Raw genomic sequence first — 25,124 nt, forward strand, 5'->3', positions numbered from 1 at the left:
ATGGCCCGCTGCTGTGACGCAGCCCGAGCAACGGCTGAGAGAGGTGTGCTCGTAGCTGGTGTGCACGCTCTAATCTGTTAGCATAGGAGCTGCAGAGGAAATATGATGTTCTGCACATGCCACACAGCTTTGGTGAAGCTGGCCTTATCTCTGATTTAGGAATCATGCCAAAGATGTCAACACTTAGTATTCCCGCAACACATGGAAACAAAATTCAGGATTTCGGTTTGAGGAGTGAAGTAAAAAGGCAGTCAAAATCAAAAGTAAGGCAATAGTTTGACCCGATTGGAGGATTCAGGGTCACCAGCAGGGCTAACCTGACCAAGCCTGAACCTTTTGGGTTTGCCACCTAAGCTGTCCTACATATTGGTATGCGGCTGGAAATTCCCCCGTCTTTGTTTATGAGAAATGAAGCTCATGATTGCATTTAGAGTTTGTGTTTCACAAATTATTCCAACAGTGAGTCTTTACCGTCGGACTGACTATAAATCCCCAAAAACGATGAGCGCAAACGCTGCAAATCTCTCACAGGTTTTCCATCCAGGAGCCCTCAGGGAGGCCAGGAACCTCTCATACCAGTTTACTCCCCTGAATAACAGAAAACGTCTTGTACAGCATGAAGCTGAACAGACTCACAGGTTCTGAATCTCTTCCTTACCCCGTGCTCACATTTTACTCCCTCCTTGAAGCCAAAGGCTGTTTTTCAGTCTGTCAGCCATACAGTGCTTCCAGCAGTTTGGCGCTGCTAAATACGAAGGCTTTTTGTGCTCTTTCTTTTTCTATTTTTCCTGTCACAACGCCTGCCAGACAGTAGAGCTCTTAAAATACCTTTTCCACAGAGAGTCAAAACAGTGCATCTCCAAAAGCCCAACAGCCAACATCTTACTAACGATACTTGCTGTAGTGTTATTAGGCTGCTGCAGGAAACAGGAGAGTTCATCAGGTTCGCAGATGAGCAGCTTTAGGACAGAATGAATCTAAGGTGAAAGCAGTGCGCCTGTTCATTTTCATACTTGCCTTGGCTCCGTCGGGTCCACTCAGACCAGCCTCCCCGTCAATGCCTGGCTCACCCTGAGAGAAAATATGGATGGATTTGTTTCAGTGTGACAGGGAGAGTATCCACAAATAGCATAAACAGATCTAATGCCAGCCAAACACTAAAATAAGCTGCTTTCTGTGCAGGCTGTTCAATTCAAATGCATACATTTAAAGAAAAGTTGAATCCTTCTAAAGAATCTGCTGCAAAGTGCTGAGGGACCGAGGTCTCAAGCTTCTATTGCCACCCTAATAGGCACAACATGCGTGCAAATAAATGCTGAAGGGGTAAGGGTTCAGGCAAATTTGTGAGAATCAAAACACACACCTAAACTCTACAGTTTCAAGTCAATTTTGTCTTGATTTAAAGGGATATTTCTTTACTCTGTTATTTCATCTCTTCATTCTGTGTGTTATTAATGCCTGTGCTGTTGGAAAAATAACTGACGCAAAAGTGGTATGGTACTAAATATCCACAATGTAACGTTGGTTTGACTCTCTACAAATGTTGGGTGTTCGGCCTATTTTAGATGGTGAGAATTCGCTCTTCTGGTGTCCTTCCTCACAGCAGCACAGTTGGCTCTGCTCAAAACATAATCTTCCCTGATCTCCCAAACTGAGAGCGCTCCAACTGCTGTCCACTGCAGGTAAGATACCGACTACTCACAAGTACTTCACACAACCCCGTTCAAGAAATATTCCTTTCAGTGTCAAGACTGACATTGTGTCGATAAAAGCATCACACTGTGGTCCATCCAGATTTGCACTTGATTGCAAATGATGTGTTCAACAACAGACTTCACAGAAAGGAAAGATGGGACACTCACCCTCTGACCAATCAAACCCTGCTCCCCGATGCTTCCAGGTGGACCAGTAGAACCCTGTCAAGCAAAGAAACAAAACTATGGATCTATTTTTTTCAGATGTCTAGATCAATAAAACCATTGATTGAAAAACTGCAGTTGTACCGAAGCTGCCGTGTGAACGGACATTTAGTTTACAGAAAAACTCCTTTGTTAACAGATCAATTGTATTTAGTGCTGAATTTTGTTCTCATCTAGCTTAGTAGGTGAGACAATCTGTTTCGAGTAAAACTGCTGGAAGGATGGCAACACACAGTGTGGACAATAGAGCAAAAAATATATATATTTATATTTACATTCTTGTAAAAATATCACATCCAGATCTCAGGACTGAGGCCCAAATGCTTTATAATTCCATTTAGCAGGACATGCACCTCCTGTGGCTATAGGCACTTACTGCATGAAAGGCTCTAATGTAAATTGAATACATTATCATCTATACCTTCTCTCCAGGTTCTCCAGGCAGTCCACTCTCTCCAGCTTTCCCTGGCGGCCCCTGTAAGAAGCAGGGATGGCCTTTATTATCATATGCTAATGTAAAACTCACTTGGAGTTTTTACACCACTTGCGTAACTCACCGCCGGCCCCATCTCCCCCAGCGGCCCAATCCTTCCTGGTGGCCCGGCTGGTCCCTGCAGCGACAGATAAAAAGGGTAAGAGCATTTTATAATCCTGGACAAACACCTCAGAGAGTGACAGTAAAGGTGAAAAACTAGAACAGAGATGATAAGCACCAGGCAGAAAGTGTTGATTGTGAAGATAAATTAATCTGAACAGCTCGGAACCAACAAAATAATGGGCTAGAGTTTCTGAAACTGATAAAAAAATTTTTTTTAAAAATGCCCCGCTGTTATAGAGACACATTCAGACTACAATAAAGCTGCCTCTACAGGAAGAAAGTGGCGTAAATCAAATTGTCTCAGCCTCACTACTGTGCTGCTCGTGGCTGTGAGTCTTGGACAGTAGCAGAGAAAGAGGATTAGGCATATCTGGGCTTTTAAAACAGGATGTGGGTTTCTAGAGAGAGCTGAATAAAAGATGTCAAATAGGAATTTACGTAAGAGTAAGTAGAGGGTAAACAGTTATTGCAGGGCTCTCTGGAAACAATTTCCAAATATAACACTATTAGACTACATGGAACAAACAGAAAAGAAAGTGCTGCTGTTACAGTAGCTCAGCTTGATTCCCGGACTGAGGGGCCAAGATACTTAGCATAAACATAGATGATAAACTCACTGGCTCTCCTTCAAGTCCTTTGGCCCCTGGAGGTCCCGAGGGCCCCTGAACACCCTGAAAATAATACGGTCATTTGTGACACACATTACTACTGTTCTAATACTATAACACCCTCAAGAGAGACATTGTACCACACAAGCATGTCGTATCCACTCCTGCTCCACAAAATGTATCAAAATCAGGTGACCTTAAAGAAAACACTGTTAGTCCCAATAACTTACTGGAAATCCCTTCGGCCCTGCTTCACCTGGCTCACCGAGCTTCCCCTGCAGGAAACAACAACAAAAAAAAGTTCTCAGACCCGAACAGAAAGTTAAGACTTAAATTGTGTTGTTTTTTCCGTGTAAAGCTTAAGATGTGTTCGGGGGGTGCAGGCAGGATAAGATGAGGACTCAGTTCACTCTATAAAGCGCTCTTGTTTTTACAAGAAGAAGTTAAGATTTCCGTGTTATAGAAAGCCGGCTTCATGTGATAATCATTCTTATTATCTGTCAATTACTTCCAAGTTTTAGTGCAAAAAAAGAATGAAAAACAGTACAACTCACGCTTTGATGGCTTTGATTTTCTTTGAATCTAAGCAACATTCCACAGCTCAAAGACACTTAGATTACAACCGTTTTCTACCAACTGTTTTTAACTGATAAGGACATTATGTTTACATAATATTCCATAGACTCTATTCTTTAGGAAAATTAAATACTTCTAAAAATGTCTGATTGATGAATATTTGGTGCAATAGTATTATTTGACTGTGTCTGTTTTAGCATTGATCAAATATATCTAGAAGACTGTGTCATGCGCTTCTGTTAGGACAGTAAGGAATTTTCCTCACCATCTCCCCAGGGAGGCCCAACTTTCCTGGAGGACCATCAGGGCCCTGCAAAGAAAAAGCATCAGTTAAACGAGCTTTCGGAAATCCCTCCTCGAGTGAAAATGTGTCTGACTGCCAGACGCTGCCCGAACAATTAATCCTTTAAAGCTCTTTGGTTTAAGATGCTGCTCTTAAAAATTGGAGTCGAAAAAAGGCTGTTCTCTAAATATTCTTACAATTCAAGTTCAGGCTATGTTGCTCGTCACATTTTTGATGTGTGCAAATATCTCAAGGCCAAACATTTCTCTAACAACATCAACATCAACAACAATGAGCCACGTCTCGAACTTGTTAGTGGTTGTCACCTTTGACTCTTTGACGCTTTGTGCGCTCACCTTAACCCCTGTAGACCCCTTTTCACCGACAGCACCATCAGGACCCCTTGGACCCTGTAAAAGAAAAAACACTTGTTATTAATGATAATTTGCTCTTTGATTGACCTGAAGCAGAGAGTGTTTAACAAATAAGATCTTTTCCATCATCCAAGTGTGGTGGAACCTGGCAGCTGGGAAGCGGTGCGTTTGGTTTTATTTGTTAGTGTATTTTAGTTGATCCTACACTGGAGAGACAGCATCAAACGTTGTGGCTATTAAGCAAACACTTGGCATCTGCGATTTAGTCCTGCAGTGTGCCCAACTCCCACAGCGGGGACCCCACTTTTCCACAATTACAGAAGTGTTACCACCTGCAGACGGGTGACTGTCAGAGGGCTTGTAGCAGATTCATTCCTGCCTTTAAAATCAAACCAAACTATTTAGTCAAAGGAGTCGCTATTACAACTGTTCAAAGCCAAAGCAGTGAAGGACCAACTGTGCCGTGCTGGATCTTCATGTGAGGATCTTATATCAGAGATCTTAATAGAGCCAGAGTAGAATATGGTGGTGATTACAGACAAATGTGTTGAGAAACATCGTGGAGTTTAGGTATTAGTGAGTCGAGCTTTGTTTGAGAACATGTGAACATGAGTAAAATCATAAATTCAACCTAATGATCATCCTAAAAGAAAGCATTTTGATTAGTTACATAAATAAATCACAAGCTGTCTGCTTTCTTAAGGATAATTCAAGACGTTTTACAGAGATACAAATATTCAGCAAAGCAAGAAAAAGGTCTTCAAACTTATTTAGGGGCCCCTTCTTTTTGTCATCTCATTCGCTTGAAGCTCACCCACTTTTACTGACATTCTTATAAAGGGCCCATGTTTTAGGGCTTTCTACTGAAAAGTACTGTGGAAGAACCGGAGAGAAAACGATAGTAACGACTGGCTTGCAAATGGTAGAAATGCATCATGTGAGGCTTAAAGGATGGCTTAAATTCACAAGAGCGCGGTTGGATAAGAGCATAAAAGATTCCGCTTTAAAAACAAATTGATGAAATGATGCTTACGTATGACTGAAATATGAAACACAAGATAAAGGGCCAAAGACAACGAAAAAGGAGGAGAGCCGGGAACTGTTGATGCAAAGGACGCTGGAGACAGCGAACATTAGCATCATGTCGGAGGGGTGCATCAGTACATCCACTTGGACTTTTGCAGAGAAATCCGTTGAAAAAAAGGAGCTAGTCAAAAACACACTGGAAAAAATGCCCCTCCAAAAGTAAGTAAAAAAAACAACAAATAAAAGACGCTTTTGCTTGAAATAAGCAAAAAAATCTGCCAATGGAACTAGTAAAAATCGGCTTGTCAAGATTTCTTGAAATAAGATGTGATATTTAGGACTTTTGAGATAAAAGTGATCTTGAAATTAGCTTAAAAACCTCTTAAAATGTAAAAAAAAAGCTTGTTTCATATGACATGTGACTCAAAACAATTTGTTTTGAAGACTTTTTCATTTAACAAGATATTCCAGATGTATTGTCTTCAAACAAGTCCCTATATCTGGCTGAAATAGTACTTGTTGGGCAGTTGTATCTTATATTAACTGTAATGAGATATTTGGACTAGAAATGAGACAAATATACTTGGTAAGACTTTGATTTTTTCCAGTGCACTATGGTTCTCACATTGAGAAATTTAGTATCAGAGTCACACAATCAAAGTATGTCAGAGAGAGCGTTTCAAATGAAACAAGGAAACATCTAAAACTTAACTGGTTCAAGCACAGGCATCTGGATCTGCACTCCGTACTAAAGGCGCACGTGGTTCTGTTGTTTGCTTTTCATAAAACCAAATGCTCATATCTGTCTCTGTATGCCTGTGTATAAGAACATTGTGGGTGGAGCAGCTTCTTAATACAACAACTGCATTTGAAACCCGTCTGTTTTATATACTTTTGGAACTGAATTAGGTGTCAATAACTCTGTTGGAAATTCAGTTGGATCTATTCAGAAGGAGAATCTGCCATGGCCTGTTGCGTCTGGAAATACGCTGCACTTTATATTTAACTTTACGCTTTTAGGAGGGTTGGTAAGATTACGTTAATGGCACTCCATGTGTATTTGTGGGGCATTTTGTGACGGTTGGATTCTCAGTGAAGATGTGCCATTTCTCCACAAGCAAATACAGGAGCACTCAGAGCCACACTTTTAGAAAGCAGCTCTGTGAGGCTGCACCCAAATGCTTTACCTTGCATTTTAACACACACACAGACACACGTATTTGGATGGTCTTCAGTTGATGAACCAAACCATGCATCAACATGCTCATCGATAAAAATTGAGCATAAACTGAATTGTTTGTCATATCATCAGATAAGGTTCTCATGAAATCTCACTCAAAGTTTACATAATATAAGAAGAACACTGATTTTATTCACTTACCCTCCTGCCTTTGGGTCCTCTAATGCCGACGGATCCGAGGGAACCAGGAGGCCCCTGCATGTGTGTGGAAAAAAAATATATTCTTTGAGTTTGACCGCAAAAGATTCGGCAAGTCTTAGTTTCCTTTGTATAAAATGGCAAGTTGCTCAACAGGCCATAAAACTGTGAGAAATGTACTCTTACTGGGATCCCTTGCAGTCCAGGTGGTCCTGTCTCTCCAGGTATTCCAGTGTGACCCTGATGGATAGAGCATTGTGCAATTTATATCTTAATGACTGATTAAAAACAATTCCCTATAAATTAACGCTGAGATTTATGAAAAAAAATCAAATACATGGGCACCAGCCTACATTTTCACTTTATTATTTAAACCCATCTTTCCGAAGAATCACATCCCCATCCCTTAGAAATGCAGAATTTGAATGCCTCAGGGAACAAGAGATGGGGTCCAGACTTACTCCTTACCATCGGTCCCGTTTCACCTGGCGGCCCGGGGGCGCCCATTTTCCCTCGATCCCCCTGAGGAACCACAAGTCATATTTAGTGAAACCTAAGGTGGCCTGCAACTGTTAGTTCTTATTAAGAATAAGCTGAAAAATATTCAATTTACAAGTAAACAATGTAGAGAAAAGTAGAAAAATCTGCACATTCTGGAGAGTGTTACAGGTATTTTACTGATTTTAAAGTTTGTTCAATACCTTTTTGGTCCAGTGAGTGATTGATTAATAGCATAACCCATTCAGAGACAAACGGATGTGATAGCCAGCAAAGTACGGTAAATATTGACGATGCTAACCTTTTCTCCAGCGATACCCATTTCTCCGACAGGCCCGATAAAACCAGGCAGCCCCTGAAGGAGAGAAAACATGGCTGCCTTTTATTTCTCTTATCTCTATAAACTTAAAACTTCTCATTATAGGCCACTCATCTCTGGAACTTCAACAAAAGAGACATGCACAGAGCATCAAACAAAAATAATCAACAGAAAGAGGGGAAAAAAAGCCTTTACCCTCTCGCCAAGCCTCCCGACCTCACCAGTTGTCCCCGTCTCACCCTATGGAAAACGTATTCATGCCTTTTAATTTTAGGTCAGTTCATCTGAAATGGTCTTAAAGGCCAGATGCCCTGTGGTAGCAGTGAATTAACATCTAATTTACACAAATTCAGTTGATACATTATCATAAAAGACAACCAGGGAGAGAATGTTCAGTTAGGGATGACAGAGGCTCAGCGGCAAATGTGGACAATTAAGTCTGACCTTGGGTCCATCTGTGCCTGTCAGTCCAGGGAATCCCAGCCTCCCAGGTCTGCCCTGAACAGAAAGCAAAAATGACAGAGAGAAGCGTACAGCAGCGTACAGCAGCGTACAGCAGCTCCACGAAACTAACAAAGAACCCTATAGCTCTTGTCAAAGACAAAGTGTGTGAGTCTGCTGGCCCTCACGAGGCTGTGGCACCTAACAACCTAACAAACCAACAGCTGATGCCAAAACAAAACTGTTCTTTTCAGAAACCAAGAAAAGGAAGAGCTATAATTGCTGCTTATTACTCAAAACTGTCTTCGGGTCATTTGTGTTTGTTTTCAGTAATCACTTTGTGGCTTTTGGGAGATGATACACTGAAGCCAACCTCTGCAAAAAAAGAGCTGCATTTGAAAACTGTTCAGAATTGTTCACTCTGGACTTTAAGTTACATAAAACATTTCCAAACTACCCAATTTGTCTCTTATAAAGTCCTGAGTTTAGCTTGCATGGCCTCCCCACTGCCTACGCTCAGATACTGCAATGAAAGAATATCTACACATGAGGAAATAAAAAATAAAAAAAAACTAATGGGATTTTATTCCATAAATGCAATATTCATTCTGTGATTTCACATTTGTCCTCCCAAACTAGCTATTACTATAACATATAGAGCAGTATTATTTCATTTTGGAACTAAAAATTTCCTTTTCTCGTGCGTTCATCCTAAAATCCACCAATCATTATCTTTTATAGACGGACATAAACACCTCTATGTTTTGGTTGAACATTTACAATTACTTTTGTTTGTGTTTGTGTGTGTGTTTATGGTAGAAAACAAAATAGCAATTTGATAACCAATCTGGTAATATGAGCAAAAAGTGTCCAATAGGATGCCTTTCAAAACAGCTTTAGAACAATAGAAAGATCAGTCAGCCAAAGAACTGAGCAGCCATAACTGCTCATGGTCATTCCTCCCAAACTAAATTTAGACAGAAACACGTGTGCGAGCGTGTGCATTGCAAGTTTTGTGGCATTGTGTGAGGATCTTTACTGTGTCACTGTACTTTCAAAGTGGTCTTGAGCTGCAGGGCTTATCCAATCGGCACTCACCTCGGCTCCAGAAAGTCCAGCTGGCCCAAGCGGTCCCTCATCACCCTGACAAATCAAAGAAAATTAAAAAAAAGTCACAAGTTGAGAGAAAGGAACGTTTCTTGTCGATTTAACCTTTTTTTTCCACAATATGTAAACCAACCTGAAGTCCCTGCATTCCTGCTGGTCCTGGCAAACCTCTTGTCCCTTGCTTTCCCTAATTATGAGACACTGAGGGTAAAAATTCACTTATTTTCAGATGATTGAAACAAGTTCACGTCACTCCACTCACCTTAGGTCCCTCAGGGCCATTTTGCCCCGGCAGGCCAATGTCACCTGGATAGCCCTGTGAAAACATCAGGACGTTAACCTCCTTACAGCTAACAGCTTTGAGCTGATAAATAGTTTACAGCGATAGGATGTATTTCTTTGGATGCTCATTAGCCACTACAAATGTAGAATAAGAGGAAGCGGTCTTGCCTCTGGGCCCAGAGGACCGGGTATACCATCAGGGCCCTTTTCTCCAGGTATGCCCTTAGAAATGTCAAAGAAACATCAAATTAAGCAAATGTACAATCCATATCACAGCAAAGAAATTCCTAAATATTTAGTTTGAGCAACAACATTTTGAAACCAAGCAAGAAAATCCCAAATGATTTTGAAAGTGACAAGAAATCTGCCTCGTAGAACCTGTAAAATCATCCTCTTTATGCCATTCAAGCTCAAGTCAATCCAAGTTAGAATATGAAATTTAATTTTTGCAAAGCTCCACAGTTAATCTCTCTTAAGATCATAAGAAGAAGAATTAATTAGGCTCCTCAGACTGGCTGCTTTCAGTGTTGGAAGAGACTTTGTTTTCCATGGAAGACTCATGTCAGGTGGGTGTTGACTGAAGAGCCAACTCTTAAATCTCAGAAAGCACGAACGCTGGAAATTTACATCAGCTCTGCTCTTTAAGAGGACATTTGTGCCTGATTAAATCAAAATTCTTCGTCATAAATGAGTGTCTGAAGTTTCCTCTCTGACATGTTTGAAGATTTCCATCCATTGTAACCAAAAGCCTTGCCAAAAGCATTTTATCCTGTGTGCATTTTAAGAGTTGTCAGACCCTTTGAGAAACTATCTTCTTGTGAACTTAATTTGAATGCCCTTCAAGGAATCCCAAAACTCCAGTGAGTGTGGGAGCTACATCCCTCGCCTCTGTTGGCAGTTATCTAAGTGCAGCACTAATTACCTTGTCTGGGATTTCCATGCCAGTAACTCTACAGGTATCGTCATTTATGAATATCTTAAAGCCTTTAAAGATTGTTTTCTCAAAGGTTTCTCTGCGTGTACTCAGCAGAGTGTTTGAACAAGGTAAAGAAAATACCTGAGGTCCGGGTTTTCCACGAGGACCCGGCAGCCCAGGTGAGCCGCGGCTGCCCTGAAACATGAAAAACCAGAGTGTAAACAAGTCAACAAGACAAACAAGGACATCAAACCAAAAAAAAAGCACATATAGTTCTTTGCAAAAGCTTTTCACACTTTCAATTTTTAGAATTTTGTTCATCGTGCTGTAGGGCACTTTGGAAAGCATCTTCACATTGCTTTTAGTGGCTTGGTTGGCATTCAGCGAAATGGTAAATGGACATCAATAACACTTTAGAGAGCAACACAAGGGCTTTTACCAAGTCTTAGCAATCCATCCCCATGAACACATTGTTAGTGTCAGAAATGACACACTAAATGCAGATTTGATAGACAACATTGGATGTAAATCCTAAAATCGACTTATTCAGGGTTGATCTGCTGTAAAATCTGATCACACAGCAGGTTGCACTTACCTTGTCCCCTTGGAATCCAGGCTCCCCCTGCTCTCCTGGTAAGCCAACATCCCCCTGCCAATAAAACAGACTTAGCTGAGAAAAAATAATCTAGATGCTTAGAAAAGAAACATTCAATCCACAAGTCCTGCTATGTTAGTGCTAACTAATAAAGTAAAACAAGGTGTGCATTACAGCAGCATTTTACACATTACAGGAGTCTGGAATTATTCAAATTGTCACCTCAAACACTGGTAATTTGAAAAAAAAAACATATGCAGATCACCTTATCACCTTTCAGTCCTGCTGTCCCCAGGTTTCCAGGAACTCCCTGGTAAGAAAAAAATAAAATATTAAACAACTGAGTGATAAAAACATGATTCATGGGCACAGCGGTATTCTGGTCACAGTGATTTATACACTCTATAGAATAATAAACCTCTGTACTGACCATATGTCAGGTCAAAGTGAGATTAAATGTAGTATGAGAACCTCCCGGTTAACAACTACCTCTACCTTGATGTGGCCAATTTATATTGATCAGTAGCAAAATCGGACGAAGCAAGTAGAGAACTGCATGCTTTACCTTGAGTCCTGGCAGTCCCGGAAAACCCATTAAGCCAGTAGGACCCATATCTCCCTGCACACAAAACACACACCTTTATCCAATGCAACTACTGAGCATAACTACGAAAAATGACGGTTTCCAGAAATATAACACGCCACATTTATCAAATGTGCTTTAGAAAAATGTGATTAATGCCTGTTTTTGGCACTTGGCGGTTTTGTGATGCAGCCATGTCTCTGGATATGTTTGGACACTGGAGGAGCAGTTAGTCATGACGTTTTAAATCCACTGCAGTTGCACATGCTGCATAAATCTAACAGGCTTTTACTTAGCTGACAAAAAGATGAAGAGGTGTTTTAGATCCCCTTCTTTGCAATTCTATTTTCTTTTTAAAAGCTACCGATTAGTTTCCAAATACTAATAAAAAGGCAAAACATGACCTGGAGAGACAAGTAATCCGAGTGTAGAAATAACAAAACACATTTAGATAGTAAATCGAAGGGGATTAAACACTCACAATAAGACCAGTGACTCCACATGGGCCAGGGGCTCCCAGCTCCCCCTGAGCAAGATGAAGAAACAACACAGTCAGTCACATAAGAGACTGTAGAACTGTAGGGGTCGCACTCAGTTAAGATTACCGATTACCGCGTGTTTCTGTATTTTCTCTGATGATTAGAGTTTTCTCCCTAAGTTTAGCATAGCAAGTGAGTGACTTGACACCTGACACATAGAGGGGGCTTGTTGTCTACCTCACATCCACATGCCATGCCTACATCCTCTCTGAGCTACGCGCACAGTGGAGAGAAGAAGCACACAGAAAAGCACAGTGTGGCCTTCCTGCCGCCTCCTCCGCCTCTCTTTGAATGAAAGGAGATGAATTCGGCCAAATGGAACATCATCCCCTCTTCCCTCTGGAGGGAAAGGAAGCGAAGCTTGGAGACTCTTGGAGGTCAGCCAATTTTAATCTAACACTGACCTTGTCAGTCACAAGCAGTGAGGGTCAAACTAAAGAAAGAGGAGCGCAAAGTGAATCTGATGCTGCTGCCCTTATATCAGTGTGGATTATGGTGGGTGGGTGAGTGAGTGGTTGAATCACTGTAAGGATTTGCTTCACAGTCAGTCTTGTATAAAAATAAAATGGTCTGCAATGTAGGAATGTGCGAGCAAGCTCGAACTTTGTTACTCTGCTCTTTGTTTTAAAATGGTGCACCTGTTTAACAGGATCTACGCTAAACAATAAGAGATATCACAGATTTACTTGCTCCTGGTGTAATGGTCTCTTTGGAAGCACTTTGAACTGTGTTTAAGCACGAAGCATGCTACATAAATTATATTGTGTGGTTAAAAAGTGTTGAAATGTCCAGCTACAATCAAACAGTCAAAATAAAACATTACCCTTCTATAGTCTTTCCCCAAGCACTTTTCTTTGACCGCATCAGAAAATTCCATTAAGCCTTTACATTTATGAACAGTGAAATAATCTAGTATCTCTCTGAATGCTGCACCCGCAAAATGTGTGGGATGGCTTTCTTTCCTTTCCTTTTCTAAAAGATGGTGCATTATTTCCCCATTCTAAATGAAGTATTCAAGGAAGCATTTAGGAAATTCAACCAGCTCTTATTATGGCTTTCACTCAGGTGCTTCTGGGTCATTGTACTCAATTTAAAAAACGTTACCAAGCAAAAGAAAAAAAGTCTGTTTAACTAGACTCTCTGTCAGGTGTCATTTCTGGAGATACAGGAGGAACTGCATCATGCAAATAGTGATGAAGCCAGGGATGAACTTTCTTTCACTTACTGGGTTCCCATCAGGGCCAGGAGGTCCCCTTTCTCCAAAGTCACCATGAAATCCCTGAACACACACACAAATAGGATGGTCATGTAACCAGAGGGGGCACTGAGAGACATTATCATGTTCACAATGTCAAAATGCCCATGTGGATGCTGGATATGTTTATAAGTTGGTTTGTCACTGGAGTTATTACACAAAACACAGGGGATCAACAGAGTGTTTCCCAAAACAGAAGTTTGCAGAGCAAAGCCAAGCAAATCCCATCAATTACGCTCGCAGTGCTTTCATTCCTGGGAGAGCGGCAGGAAATTCCACGGCAGTATGTTTCCAAGCGATGAGTGTGCGGAGTGCTCAGCGGGCTGCGAACCAAACCCCCAGGACTTTTCCTAAATGGCTGAATAAAGCTGCTTGGACCAGGAATTGCTGACTGCGTCTTTTTTTTTTGCTTGGTGCTCGTAATTCCATTATAGAGGCAGAACAAGAGGCGTGATGCAGCCATGAGGCCACACGCCCATCGTGTGCTTGTCAGCATGCCAAGGTCAACACGCAACTTGCCACACATCACGGCTCAGCACTCCATTTAGAAGGTGAGAGCTGAGGAGAAGCGAATGATAGATGGCAGACGAGCGGAGAGAGCTCCCTCATTCTCTGTCTGCAGACAAAAAGCAGGGGATTCAATGACGGACCACAAGAGATGCCAGAGATGGGAATGTTTGGTGGCAAACTGCTTCTTTACATAAATGTGGTAATAAGCAATAACTGGCGCAACATGAAGCCCACAGCAAATGTGGAAAAGTTTGCCTCCCTCCAAAAATAACTCAGCTCGTTTGTTCAGAGAGCCGGGCAAGTATTTGTTCTCATTGTTGTTTTTATTTTGAGACCAGTGCAAATGAAGTACCTCTTCACTGCTTTACTCCAAAACAGAAGTTAATGGACAAAAAAACATCTGTATGGCTGAGACACAATAAGTGTAGCAGTTCAAGTGTTACTTTTTTGTATCTTTTTACAATAGACAAAGGCAAAGCAATTAACTTCCCTTCTCACCAAGAGAAATGCCTTGCTCATGACTTGGCTATTATATGCTTACTTTTAGACCTCCGTATATGTCACTGACCACAATTACATAACAACAGTTAAAAATCATGTACAACCAGATGGAGCCTGGGAAATATCCCATTTACACAAGTGGTTATGTGCAGTATCAGTAATTTCCATGTTAGCCTGGCCGGCTGGCGCCGATGACGATAGACTTCCATGGTCTGTGGGTAAAGCCCCCACAGGGCCAAACCCACAACTTACACATCCCATTATCATATCCCTCTAATCCATTACAGGGGCAGTAATAAGCACACTGTCCAAAACACAAAGTTTCTGAATCAACGACAGCAGGAGGAAATTAATCATAAAGACCCATAAATGCACCCACTTCAATGTGATTTCAAAAAGAAGCATTCATGTTGCCAAAGCATCTATTTCACTGGTCAGGGTGCATGTGGCTCTCCAAGACTGCCGATGCGTCACTGTGTCAGTGAGGAACTTTTTTCCACAAATTTACGAGTAACGCCTGAAGGGGTTTGATACTAAACTGTCTTTAAGAGTGCCTGTACTTTAATAGAGCTTACAGTAGATCACAAGTATTTTAAGTACCACAAGGCTGCATTAACAATGTTGTCTGGGAAGTATGTTGAGAGAAAACTTTACCGGCCTACCCATCTTGCCCTTCTTCCCATGAACGCCGGGAATTCCCTAGAAAACAGAAAAGAAAACAGAGCGAAGAGACACCAAGATGTTTAATATCCTAGAGAAAGTGCATAAGCTGAAAACTTCTAATCTTATCAGACGATACGATAATGAGCCAAGTAAACTTGCATTGCTCCTTGCAGACCAAAAATCTAATTACTTGACGGAATGAGAACAGAGAAACAGCCTTTTCTTTTTGTTTTAGATGAGCAACGAGGTTTTCATTAAAATCAAATATTCAAAGTAAATTCTTCAGGTGGGCACAATCTCTAATCTAAGGTATTACAATCTCAAAAGGCTGTTATGGGACTTATGATCTTCATCAAGTGATCTAAAAAGTGCTCAGGAAAAAAAAAAAAAAAGGATATTTAAACAGAAAAAAAAAAAAAATCAGAATAATCAGACAAAAACCGATCAGCTGATGAAAATCATGCAGTTTGATCAAAGCATTGGGAATGTAATAAAGTGACTCGTGGTGTGAGATGTGGTTTGAGTTTTGTTGACTAAAATTAAAATCCTCTGTAGCGAGGAACACTTGGCACTAAAGTCCTAAGAAATGTGGTGCCTTTGTTTTGATCCACTGTTTGAATTATGGCTGGGTTTAAGTATATTTAGACCCATCTTCTACACTTTAACATTATCCAGGACAGCAGCTGGGTTGTGGCGTGAGGCTCGATCCAACACAGAATACGAGACTTTGCTCCACTTTAAGCTTCGAATACTGATTTGGTGAAATCTGCCTCCAGTGTCTCATTATTGCAACAGTGAAATGTATTTCTATTTCATTCCACGTTTTGGGCCCGTGGACAGTCATAATGCAGGCCCTGCAATCATTTACTCTCACAACCACTAATACTCACTCTCTCCCCATCAGGACCAGGAAAGCCAAAAAGCCCAGGGATGCCAATGTGACCCTGAAAGGATGAATAAAAGATGGGGTAGAGGATAAGGAGCAGATATGCAGAGAAGAAAAAGGACAACGGGGGACACAATGAGACTGGGGTATTATTCAGGACTGATAGTTGTCAACCAAAATTTTAACAAAATTCACTTTTAAGTCCTAACAGTTGCAGCTCAGCCAGTTTTTTGTTCACTCATTTTTTTTACAGTCGAGGTGTCCTGAAGAGCAAAGCCTTGAAGCAAGTGTATATGCCCATGGACTGCATGGTGCTGGCTTCCACGATGTAGTCCAAGGGCACATACCCTCGCATCAGGGATCTCTGAAGATCTTTGTGCCAAACCTGCTCGGCGGAAAAGCAGAAATAACAATGGCGTTACATCTAAAGCCTCCATCTTTCAGATGTTTACAGTTACAGTTACACTCTGCACCAAAGAAATACACTTTTATGATATTTGGCCCGCAATACGTAACAAACTAACAAAACCATCTGCTATTATGATCGAGGAGTTAACGAGGGCAGATGAATGGCGTTTATGACACTGGTCTTTTTATGTGCCCACACTGGTTAGGCAGGCATTTCAGAGGCGTTTTACAGTCCCTTTAAGAAAGTGAAAGTTCAACAGTGTTGGTTTACAAAGAAGAAACATCTTTCTCTTCACTGCCAAAGGAAATCCAGTCAGCTGTAATTAAACCTGCTTTATGAACAAATTTAACTAACTTGAGTACTCTAAAAGCAGCATTTAATTCATTGATCAAACATACTACCTTAAAAAGTTTGTATCTACCGCAACAAAAAATGATAAATGTCCTAAACATCTACTTACTGTGACTCCTTTTGGCCCCATTCTTCCTACAGGCCCTGGTAAACCCTAAGGTTAAAAAAAAACGCATTCATGTGGTTACAGTCAGCTGGTGAGCTTATTCCTGGCTGTAAGAGTTCTGCTCTGCTTAGGATTCAATCAGCTAAAACATGTTAGATAAAATTAAATCCTTGGTGAAAAGCCAGGACTTAAAGACGGATGAACATTACATCCTTCTTCTAAATTCCAATGAGCACCATGGACAAAATCTTCAGGGTTGATACACGTAAAAATACAGCCCTAGTGATTCGTGATGGTAGGGGGTGCTAAAACCTAATCGATCACATGTCACTAAGTGTTCATGTGAGTTCTGATTTTCCACGTGCTAAAGCACAGATATAATGGGACCCGTGCCTTATCTTAAACATTTAGAGAGCAAAGCGAGTGAACAGCCGTCCAGCTGTTTCTGGAGTTTAACTTACAGAGAAGCCCTAATGCTCCTCAGCTTTGACTTCTTACTGTATGTTAAACACACACTATCCCAAGAGGTGGGATAAGGAAGGTTTGGAAGGACAGAGGAATCTTATTTGTAACCAGGGAGCTGTGGCATTAGTCACACTTTTATTACCCTTTCCTTCCTCAGGGCTGTGCTTTCTAAGTAAAACTTTTGACGTTTTATTTCCTCTCGATAGCAGGAATTCAGCAGCATCCGTTGCTGAATTCCACCACAGGTGGAGCTCGACACATTTGCTGGAGCACCCCCCCCAACCTTTTTTTTCTCCCCAAGCGTCCAAAATCTGTGAATGTTATTCTGCTCAGGCAGATAAAACGCACAGGAATTCAATGCTCTCCTTTAATTTCCCTTTAATTCAAATATCTTTCATTTCAAAGACCAGAATCACTCAAATAATTTCAAGAAGTGGGGTTTACAACAAGAGGGGATATCCTCGTCCTTCATTCATTGTTGTATCAATTGCATGTGTGTGTGTGTGTGTGTTTGTGTGTGTGTGTGTGTGTGGCCCTGCTCAATCAGCACCGCAACACTAGATTTACTGCACCTGCCTGCCAGGATAGCCTTTGGCCCCAGGGCTTCCATCATCTCCCCGCTCGCCCTGTGGAGACAAAGAAGGTACAGACATCAGCGCTACAAGAGGACGAGTCTGAAGTTTGGAATGGGAAGGAAGAAAAGACTGAGGGATGAAGGGAAGGAAGCAGCAATTTTTGCCCACATGGTTTCTGTTGCATCCTCACAACTGCAGTAACACAGAGTCAAAGGAGACAGAAATTCAATTTGAAAGCGAGCACTGTTTGTATGCAGTAACTGTGGCCAGTTGCTCCTAAAAAAAAAAACTATTTAAATCCTCATCATTTTCAATAAACACCCTTTGTTTAGTCCAGTCGCTGCTGCGTAAGAGGCGCCACTATAGACATTTCCACTGTAAACATTATATTAATCTGACAGTAAGCACTATAACAATGTTGTCAAGCCAACTGCTGCTCCGACAACAGTGAGCACGATTCTGCCTCAGTATACCAATGCATAGCTCAATACATCAGTCAGTCCTTCCCTGTGGTGAGACCAAACCAAACGGATTCCACAGAGAGGAATGCTTAATACAACATGTATGCGAAGAGCTAAACAGAGTTAATTAGTGAAGGCATGCAAAAAATACCAGACTGTTCATATAGTTTACTGTATGATTAGCATGACCACATTCATCATACACTAGCAGCAAGCTGCAGTCCTGAGCTAAAGGGAAGTGGTCTTGAGTAATAGTTCTCCAGGCCTCTGAAGGTCTTTCAAAGTTTTTCTTTGGACATTGGCTGCTTTGTCGCTCACTTTCAGCAATGCCTTTGCTCGTTGTTAAGCCACTTAACATAAGAGCTTTTAGCTGAAAACTTGGCATATCTTAACAGGGTGTACAGTAAGTCCTTAAAGCATTTGAAGAAACTGGACAAGTGCAGGGCAAAAGAAGAAGGGGTACACTTTAAAAACCATCTACGGTGGATGGACAGTATCTTGATGTTCTTAATTATTGGGAAATTATTGCAGCAAAGACCCGACACAGGACCTGAGAGATCCATCTGGACCTTCAGTTGATCCATCTACTGTTCACTGAAGCCTCATCAGAAATCGTCTCCATGGAAGGGAGACAGGGAGAAAAGGCTGTGGTGAACCAAATGACACAAGAAGTGGACTGAATATCAGTGGCAACAGGTCTGATGGAGGGATGAATCCTCCCCAGAACCCGGACCTCAACATTACCGAAGCAGTGTGGGATCATGTTGGCAGAGAACGGAACAAAAGGCAGCCAGCATCCAAAGAGCTCTGGGATGTCCTTCAAGAAGCCTGGAGAACTATTCCTGAAGACTCCTTAAAGAGATCACAATAAATCTCATCTAAGAGGGTTCAGGCTGTGTTGAAGAATAAAAGTGCTACGACCGAATATTGGCTTCCAGGATTGTTAGAATTGTACAAGCTCTCGTTTTGCTCTATTTTTTTTTGTATTTCCATTTATGTCTGTATATTTCTATGAATATTCATCTATTTCCCATTTTCCTGGCAATATGTGAAGAGGCAAGGGGTGACATGCAGAATGCCAGGGAAACCTTGGCAATATAATGCAATAAAATACCATCATGAACTACAATTAAGAGTTCAGTGGCAGATCAACAGACAGAAGCAAAACAGTTTCATTGGATTCCATTAAACTCTACAGGAACACCTAACAAAGACTCAACACTTTGTACAGTAGAAGGTTGTCGTTTTAAAATACGGCTTAAAAAAGCCAAGGCTTAACAACGGAAACAGAGGAAATGTATTTACATTAGTAAGCTTTATCAAATGGCATGTTTAAAAATGTGACACAAAAAGTAGCACTACTGTAAAGGTACTTTGTGGAGTCGCTGACGACCAGGGAGCATAGGTCTTTCCCAACAAATACATACTCGTGTGTTTGCTGTATTTGATATATCGTGGAAGTGGGAATATACTTTGTTGTTTTGTCATCAACAGCAAGCACACATCAGCTGATATACAGTTCATTTACGGAAAGGGCTGATGACTTATTTCATCAGATGTTTAATTAGATCAAGAATAACAAAGAGAGTTTGCATTGGGTAAGCTGTCTTTTTACCAAATGACCTACAATATGGAAGTCAGGGTTGAGAAACATTACCTGAGTTACAGACTGAAGTGTTTTCATTTATTCAAAGCTCTGAGTTACAGTAAATGCAGCACAGGCACACAAGAATGCAAGCGATGTTAAACACACACCCCTGGGTGATATTTCAAGGAAATAATTCATACATGCCTGCCATCCATCAATCATTAGCAACAGGGGGCAATAATATGTCAACAAATGCGTCAATCGCCACCAAAATGGAGGGACAAACTGTTAGCCTTTGCAAACATTAATCAAAACAGGACCATTAGTCATAAACATTTACCAAAAAATAAACCCCGAAGGATAAACGCAGTACATTTTGATAGGAAACACTGAAAGTAAATTCCATCCATCTATCCATTTTCTATACCCGTTTAATCCAACTGTCGGGTAGCGGGGGGGCTGGAGCCTATCCCAGCGGTCATTGGGCAGGAGGCGGGGTACATCCTGGACTGGTCGCCAGTCCATCACAGAACCCCACACAGAGACAAACAACCACACACATGCTTACACTCCTGAAAGTTCATTATTTCACTTATCTACAGAGCACAACAACAAAGGGTCAAACAGAGGTTCCAGCAGATGAAAGAGAAGTGTGCATTAAATAAGCAAGCATAACGTCTAAGACATTTTCAACAGAAAACAGGGCATCATCTCGAAAGATTACTGGAAGAAAAATAAAATTTTCTTAGGGACACAACACATTTCTCTATGAGATGTAACACATAGTCTGGACTGAAGAAGGAGGAAGAGGAGGATGTGGAGGAGGAATGACCCGTGACATCCAAACTATTTAGCCCACTTGTACCTGTGCCAAAAATCTTGTGCCATTTTCCCGCCAATATTCCTGAACGTCATATATCTGGCGTCTGCACTCTCCAAGTGTTGAGAAACCCCTGCTGCTTTTTTAAACCCTGCATTGTCTGTGTTAATGTTTTTGTTCCATCTTTACCCTCTTTTGTCCGGTTTTCAAACTATAAATGAAAAAATGTACCAAAAACTTCTCTATTTAGACTCTGAGCTGTGGTATTTCATCAGTAAATATTACACTGATATGGATCATACACGAGATAATGTGTGATATTCAATACAGTGTAAATGCTAAAGTAAAATGTGGATTTTAGTAGTTGGCCTTTTACCTTGATACAAAGTAGAATAAAAGTATAAAGTTTGAATGAAACCATGAAAGATTTGCCTGGTAAACTGACACCAGCTCTCCTCTGCATTCTTGGCAAGTGTTTGTCTTTTGTTATTCACTTGCAGGCTGGTTGTCTAAGCGACTTAGAAAACTTACTGCAATTACTCTATGGGAGAAATTCCATCTGTTGCATCACAGTTTGCAGCTCTTAACAAGGCCGACTGTATGTTTGAGCTCATTTTCATGCCGCTGACTGAAATTATTGCCGTCTGTGATAGCACTGCATGTCAGATAAAGTACATTCAAGTTCCAATAACTTTTTAACAGGGGAAAAAAATACTCACAGGTTCACCTTGGAGGCCAGAGGGACCAGGGTGGCCTTTTTGTCCCTGTTGATATGAGAAATAAACAAGTTAAGGGCTTTGCAAATCAAAGTGAAAATGCTGTGGTGCATCTAATCCCAGATTCTCATCGCAAAACCACAGGGAAGAACAATAAAGGGAGTAGTGGAGAGTGACTAAACAAATATTTAGTCAAGATTACACAGGACCAAATGGGCTTGATGAAGAGACTTAAATACGACTGTAATGAATAAGTTTGTGTTTCTGATAGAAAAATTAGTCTCCTTTATCTTCTAACATTTCTTTTGTGAAGTGAAATGAAAATTACATTATAAATAAAGTACACATATACTATACTTTGTATACCATTTATAGTACCATGGATTGTGTTTTCCACTTTGTTCCCATGAGGGTCTCAATCAACACTGCAACGGCTGGAATTAGGTTGAAAGGTTTTCTCATCGAGAACATCGATTCGTTTGTTTCTACAAAGTTAAATGAAATAACTTAATAAAACCACGGAAGCTTAGTTTAAAAGGCTCCGTAGAAAAAGCAAATGTGCTGGCTGTGAAACTAATAGGCCGCTCCTCAGCGCTGAATGAAGTCATTCTTTTCAATTTCCACACAAAAACAATGCAGGTTCCATTTATTATCGTAGCCCTGCTGCTTGTTTTTTTTGTTTGTCTATTTATTGCCCCCTCTGCAATGTGAAAAAACTATTTAGAACTGTCTCCCATTAACAAAAGCGGTAAACTAATTAGGCAGCAACACATGAACACCCTAAAGGGTAATTGATGCTCATCTTCATGCTCTGTGATCTCGAATGAGTATGCCAGCAGGAAACAAATTTTATTAATCCTTTTTTTTTTCTTTAATCAACACTTAAAATCGCAGAGATAGTTGTGTGAGGTCATCTCTGAGGGATGAACAAGTCTGTCCTCTCGAGTGTAAAGTCATTTGCCACCAGCTGTGCTGGCCTATCAGCGGCAGAACAAGTAACCAGCAGGCGGTGAAGGCCAAAAAAACTGAATCAGTGTAAACAATAATGTCTTCAGACAAAGTATCCTCGAACAGTTAGTCAGAGAGAGAATTAAATCTACTTACGCAAATGTACAGAGGCATTTGGAAGAAAAAAATACGTCAAGGAAACTTTTGAAAGTTTTTAAACTCCAAATGTTAAATGCTGTTTTATTGGGTCTCAGTGCAATGCAATCAGTTACAACTAAATTCAATCATTTCAAACAGGATCGGGCTGATTTTAACTCCAGCATCATTGAAATTTTTTTTTAAATAATCCACTTTTTGGGAAAGGATCGGAAAATGAAAACAGAAATTAATTATTTTTTTATAAAAAAAAAAAAAACTAAAAAAAACTACCAAGCCCAATTTCATGAAATCTGGTGGTGGGTTAGAGCATGGCCAAAGGACGAGCCTTTGAAATTTGGATGAAGATTATTTTCTGTAAAACTTCAAGAAAATTAGCCTTAGTGGAGGACATGTTGGGTAACTGTTACACATACACACAGACACACACACACACTCGCCCAACACATACAACATTCTGGTGTATCTTAAAAAAATGTATCATAAAACTCCATAAATTCCATGTCTAGTCAATTATGTTGCAGTTATGAAGCCTGATGCCTTCACTGTTTTTTTCCAAACTGTGGACACATCGTTTCACTTAAAATAGGCCACAAAATTAAGGCCACACCACTCGATCACACAGCTGATCCCCTTCAATGCATTCGACTGTCAAACCACATACAGAGAACTTTATCTAAACTGCTTTAGTCTGCCTGCCTTTGCTGCCTTTTCTGAAAGGCACTTTGCAACCCAACTCCAGCCCGGCTCCTCCTTCTCTTTTCAAACTGTGTTCTACTTAATATCAAGTCTGACGTCACCGAATCTTATTCTGCTTGGCTGCCGCTCCCCCTGACCAGGGCCTCCGATGCTTGAGATAGGTCGGGGAGGTCCCAGATCAGTCGCAGCACTAAATATCAATGACTGAAAATGATATGTCATAATTTTTGATAGTACAACGGCTCTGGCTGAGGTTTAGTTTTAGTTTGAAAGTGATTTGATTTCACAGCGGGAGTTAATACTGAGGGACATACTGAAGCCAAGACAGGACTGGGGGAGATAAAACTGACGGACCAGAAAACGTAGCGAAATCATGCTGGGCAAAATAATTTGAAAAAATTGTCCCCTCGCCAAATGTTCCTGAATCCATTAAGTCCTCACAAAGAAATAAACACACGCAGACAAAAAACTATTTTTTTGAGACACAACGTTCTGGCCCTCCTACCAGCAGCTTTTGGACAGATTGAAGCCAGATGCTGGCCCACTGGACACAATGATTCTCTCAGACACTGTTGTAATTTAGTTCTTGTGATTATTTGTCCATTCATCTGTAAACAGGCAGGGAGTTGGATATTTGATAGGATGTTGGGGAGTGAATGAGTCTCCTACAGGAGCAAAAGTAATGCTGACGGGAAAAGGACAAAAAATGTGCCTGAACCTTCCAGCAAAGCCGAAAACAGCTGAGTACAGTGAAAACAGGAAAAAGAAGGCCGTCCCTTACATGTGCATGTCTGTTGTGCATGGACAACTTTCAAGGTTCTGTAAAATGACACAAAGATGGCAAAGGAGCACATTCTCAATTAGATCCGTATCCTAATGAAGAGCAAACCGTTTTAATTAGTGTGACTCACACCAGATCGACCCTGCAGCCAACAAACCTCAAACTGAGGCAGCAGCAGTGTTTCCCCTGCTTAAAGAGGAAGTAACAGACTGTAACAGACCTGGCGGACAAAGAAAATATACACCCTTCTTTTATGGATTTTTCTCTTTATCATAATAAAAACTTTTAGGAACGAGTATGTTACTGTATAAAGCTGAGAAGCAGGAAGAAAAAAAAAAAGCACGGGGGCTGCACACTTCGTAAAAAATTGAGTGTTAGCACAGTGTGTGAAAAAATATCTAAGCTGGCTGTGTAAAAGACAATCTGGTCCAGAATTGGTAATACTCTCCACAGTGTTTTGGGTTTGACACACACATACCACCAGTCCCCTTTTTCCTTACAGTGCAAACTACTGACTGACTCCCAGGCAACCTTCCCATTACATCTTTACACATTTCCCACAGTGAGGAAGGCTTTTTCTGGCAGAGAGCCAGGGACTGAGCAGAAAACCTCAGCGAAAAGGGTCCATCAAGCTGCCGCGGGTCAAAGTTTTACCGGCTGGTTAGACAGCAAGAAAGAAAACCTTGAGCTTGAACTGTGGCTGCTTGTGGAAATTCAGTAAAATTCTGCATTTTAAAGAGTTTTGGTTTTCTGTGCCAGAAAACCACTTAAAAAAAAAAGAAAAGAAAGAAGTCTCAAGAACAGCTGCAAGCAATGAGGTGTCTGGTGGCCTTCAGCAGAGCCAAGCCGATTGCCTTGTTTTTATTAGCTGGATACAAACTGCACTTTAACGCTTTGAATGGCTGTCAGCTGTTACCTGCACACACACGAGTTCTTAAAAGTTAACACAGACTTGCAACAGAGGGATCAGAATCCCACCTGAACTGATCATGAGGACATGAAATGGCTGGTGCACAGCCAGCAAAGGTTCACAAAAACCGTAAATCAGTGGGGGAGAACATGGGCCTTTTCCAATGACTCCATGTTCCATGACTCACAAGACAAGAGGAGGTCTTCCTCTTTTAAGCCCCACAAACACACTGAATGGAGGAACCTGGAGCACACCAGATGGTTTTTCACCGCCAGCCCGGTC

At 41.0% G+C, this 25,124-nt stretch overlaps 1 protein-coding gene across 2 annotated transcripts in view; it reads right to left on the reverse strand.

Annotated features, from left to right (window-relative positions):
• col27a1b (collagen, type XXVII, alpha 1b) overlaps nucleotides 1-25,124 on the reverse strand; it is a 60,869-nt gene that overhangs the window by 16,246 nt on the left and 19,499 nt on the right. The window contains exons 8-36 of one of the 2 annotated variants that reach the window (XM_075467417.1): nucleotides 21,352-21,396; nucleotides 17,761-17,814; nucleotides 16,727-16,771; nucleotides 15,862-15,915; nucleotides 14,963-15,007; nucleotides 13,268-13,321; nucleotides 11,985-12,029; nucleotides 11,486-11,539; nucleotides 11,186-11,230; nucleotides 10,921-10,974; nucleotides 10,467-10,520; nucleotides 9,578-9,631; nucleotides 9,390-9,443; nucleotides 9,261-9,314; nucleotides 9,119-9,163; nucleotides 8,024-8,077; nucleotides 7,775-7,819; nucleotides 7,562-7,615; nucleotides 7,231-7,284; nucleotides 6,949-7,002; nucleotides 6,766-6,819; nucleotides 4,341-4,394; nucleotides 3,967-4,011; nucleotides 3,356-3,400; nucleotides 3,135-3,188; nucleotides 2,477-2,530; nucleotides 2,341-2,394; nucleotides 1,863-1,916; nucleotides 1,018-1,071 (exon numbers count right to left, since the gene is read on the reverse strand). In XM_075467417.1, coding sequence (XP_075323532.1) covers nucleotides 1,018-1,071; nucleotides 1,863-1,916; nucleotides 2,341-2,394; nucleotides 2,477-2,530; nucleotides 3,135-3,188; nucleotides 3,356-3,400; nucleotides 3,967-4,011; nucleotides 4,341-4,394; nucleotides 6,766-6,819; nucleotides 6,949-7,002; nucleotides 7,231-7,284; nucleotides 7,562-7,615; nucleotides 7,775-7,819; nucleotides 8,024-8,077; nucleotides 9,119-9,163; nucleotides 9,261-9,314; nucleotides 9,390-9,443; nucleotides 9,578-9,631; nucleotides 10,467-10,520; nucleotides 10,921-10,974; nucleotides 11,186-11,230; nucleotides 11,486-11,539; nucleotides 11,985-12,029; nucleotides 13,268-13,321; nucleotides 14,963-15,007; nucleotides 15,862-15,915; nucleotides 16,727-16,771; nucleotides 17,761-17,814; nucleotides 21,352-21,396 — 1,485 coding nt within the window. Of the gene's footprint in view, nucleotides 1-1,017; nucleotides 1,072-1,862; nucleotides 1,917-2,340; nucleotides 2,395-2,476; nucleotides 2,531-3,134; nucleotides 3,189-3,355; nucleotides 3,401-3,966; nucleotides 4,012-4,340; nucleotides 4,395-6,765; nucleotides 6,820-6,948; nucleotides 7,003-7,230; nucleotides 7,285-7,561; nucleotides 7,616-7,774; nucleotides 7,820-8,023; nucleotides 8,078-9,118; nucleotides 9,164-9,260; nucleotides 9,315-9,389; nucleotides 9,444-9,577; nucleotides 9,632-10,466; nucleotides 10,521-10,920; nucleotides 10,975-11,185; nucleotides 11,231-11,485; nucleotides 11,540-11,984; nucleotides 12,030-13,267; nucleotides 13,322-14,962; nucleotides 15,008-15,861; nucleotides 15,916-16,726; nucleotides 16,772-17,760; nucleotides 17,815-21,351; nucleotides 21,397-25,124 lie in introns of those variants that run through there. The other variant, XM_075467418.1, reaches the window with a different exon arrangement.

Source organism: Odontesthes bonariensis, chromosome 6, assembly GCF_027942865.1.
Source record: "Odontesthes bonariensis isolate fOdoBon6 chromosome 6, fOdoBon6.hap1, whole genome shotgun sequence".
Taxonomy (NCBI): Eukaryota; Metazoa; Chordata; class Actinopteri; order Atheriniformes; family Atherinopsidae; genus Odontesthes; species Odontesthes bonariensis.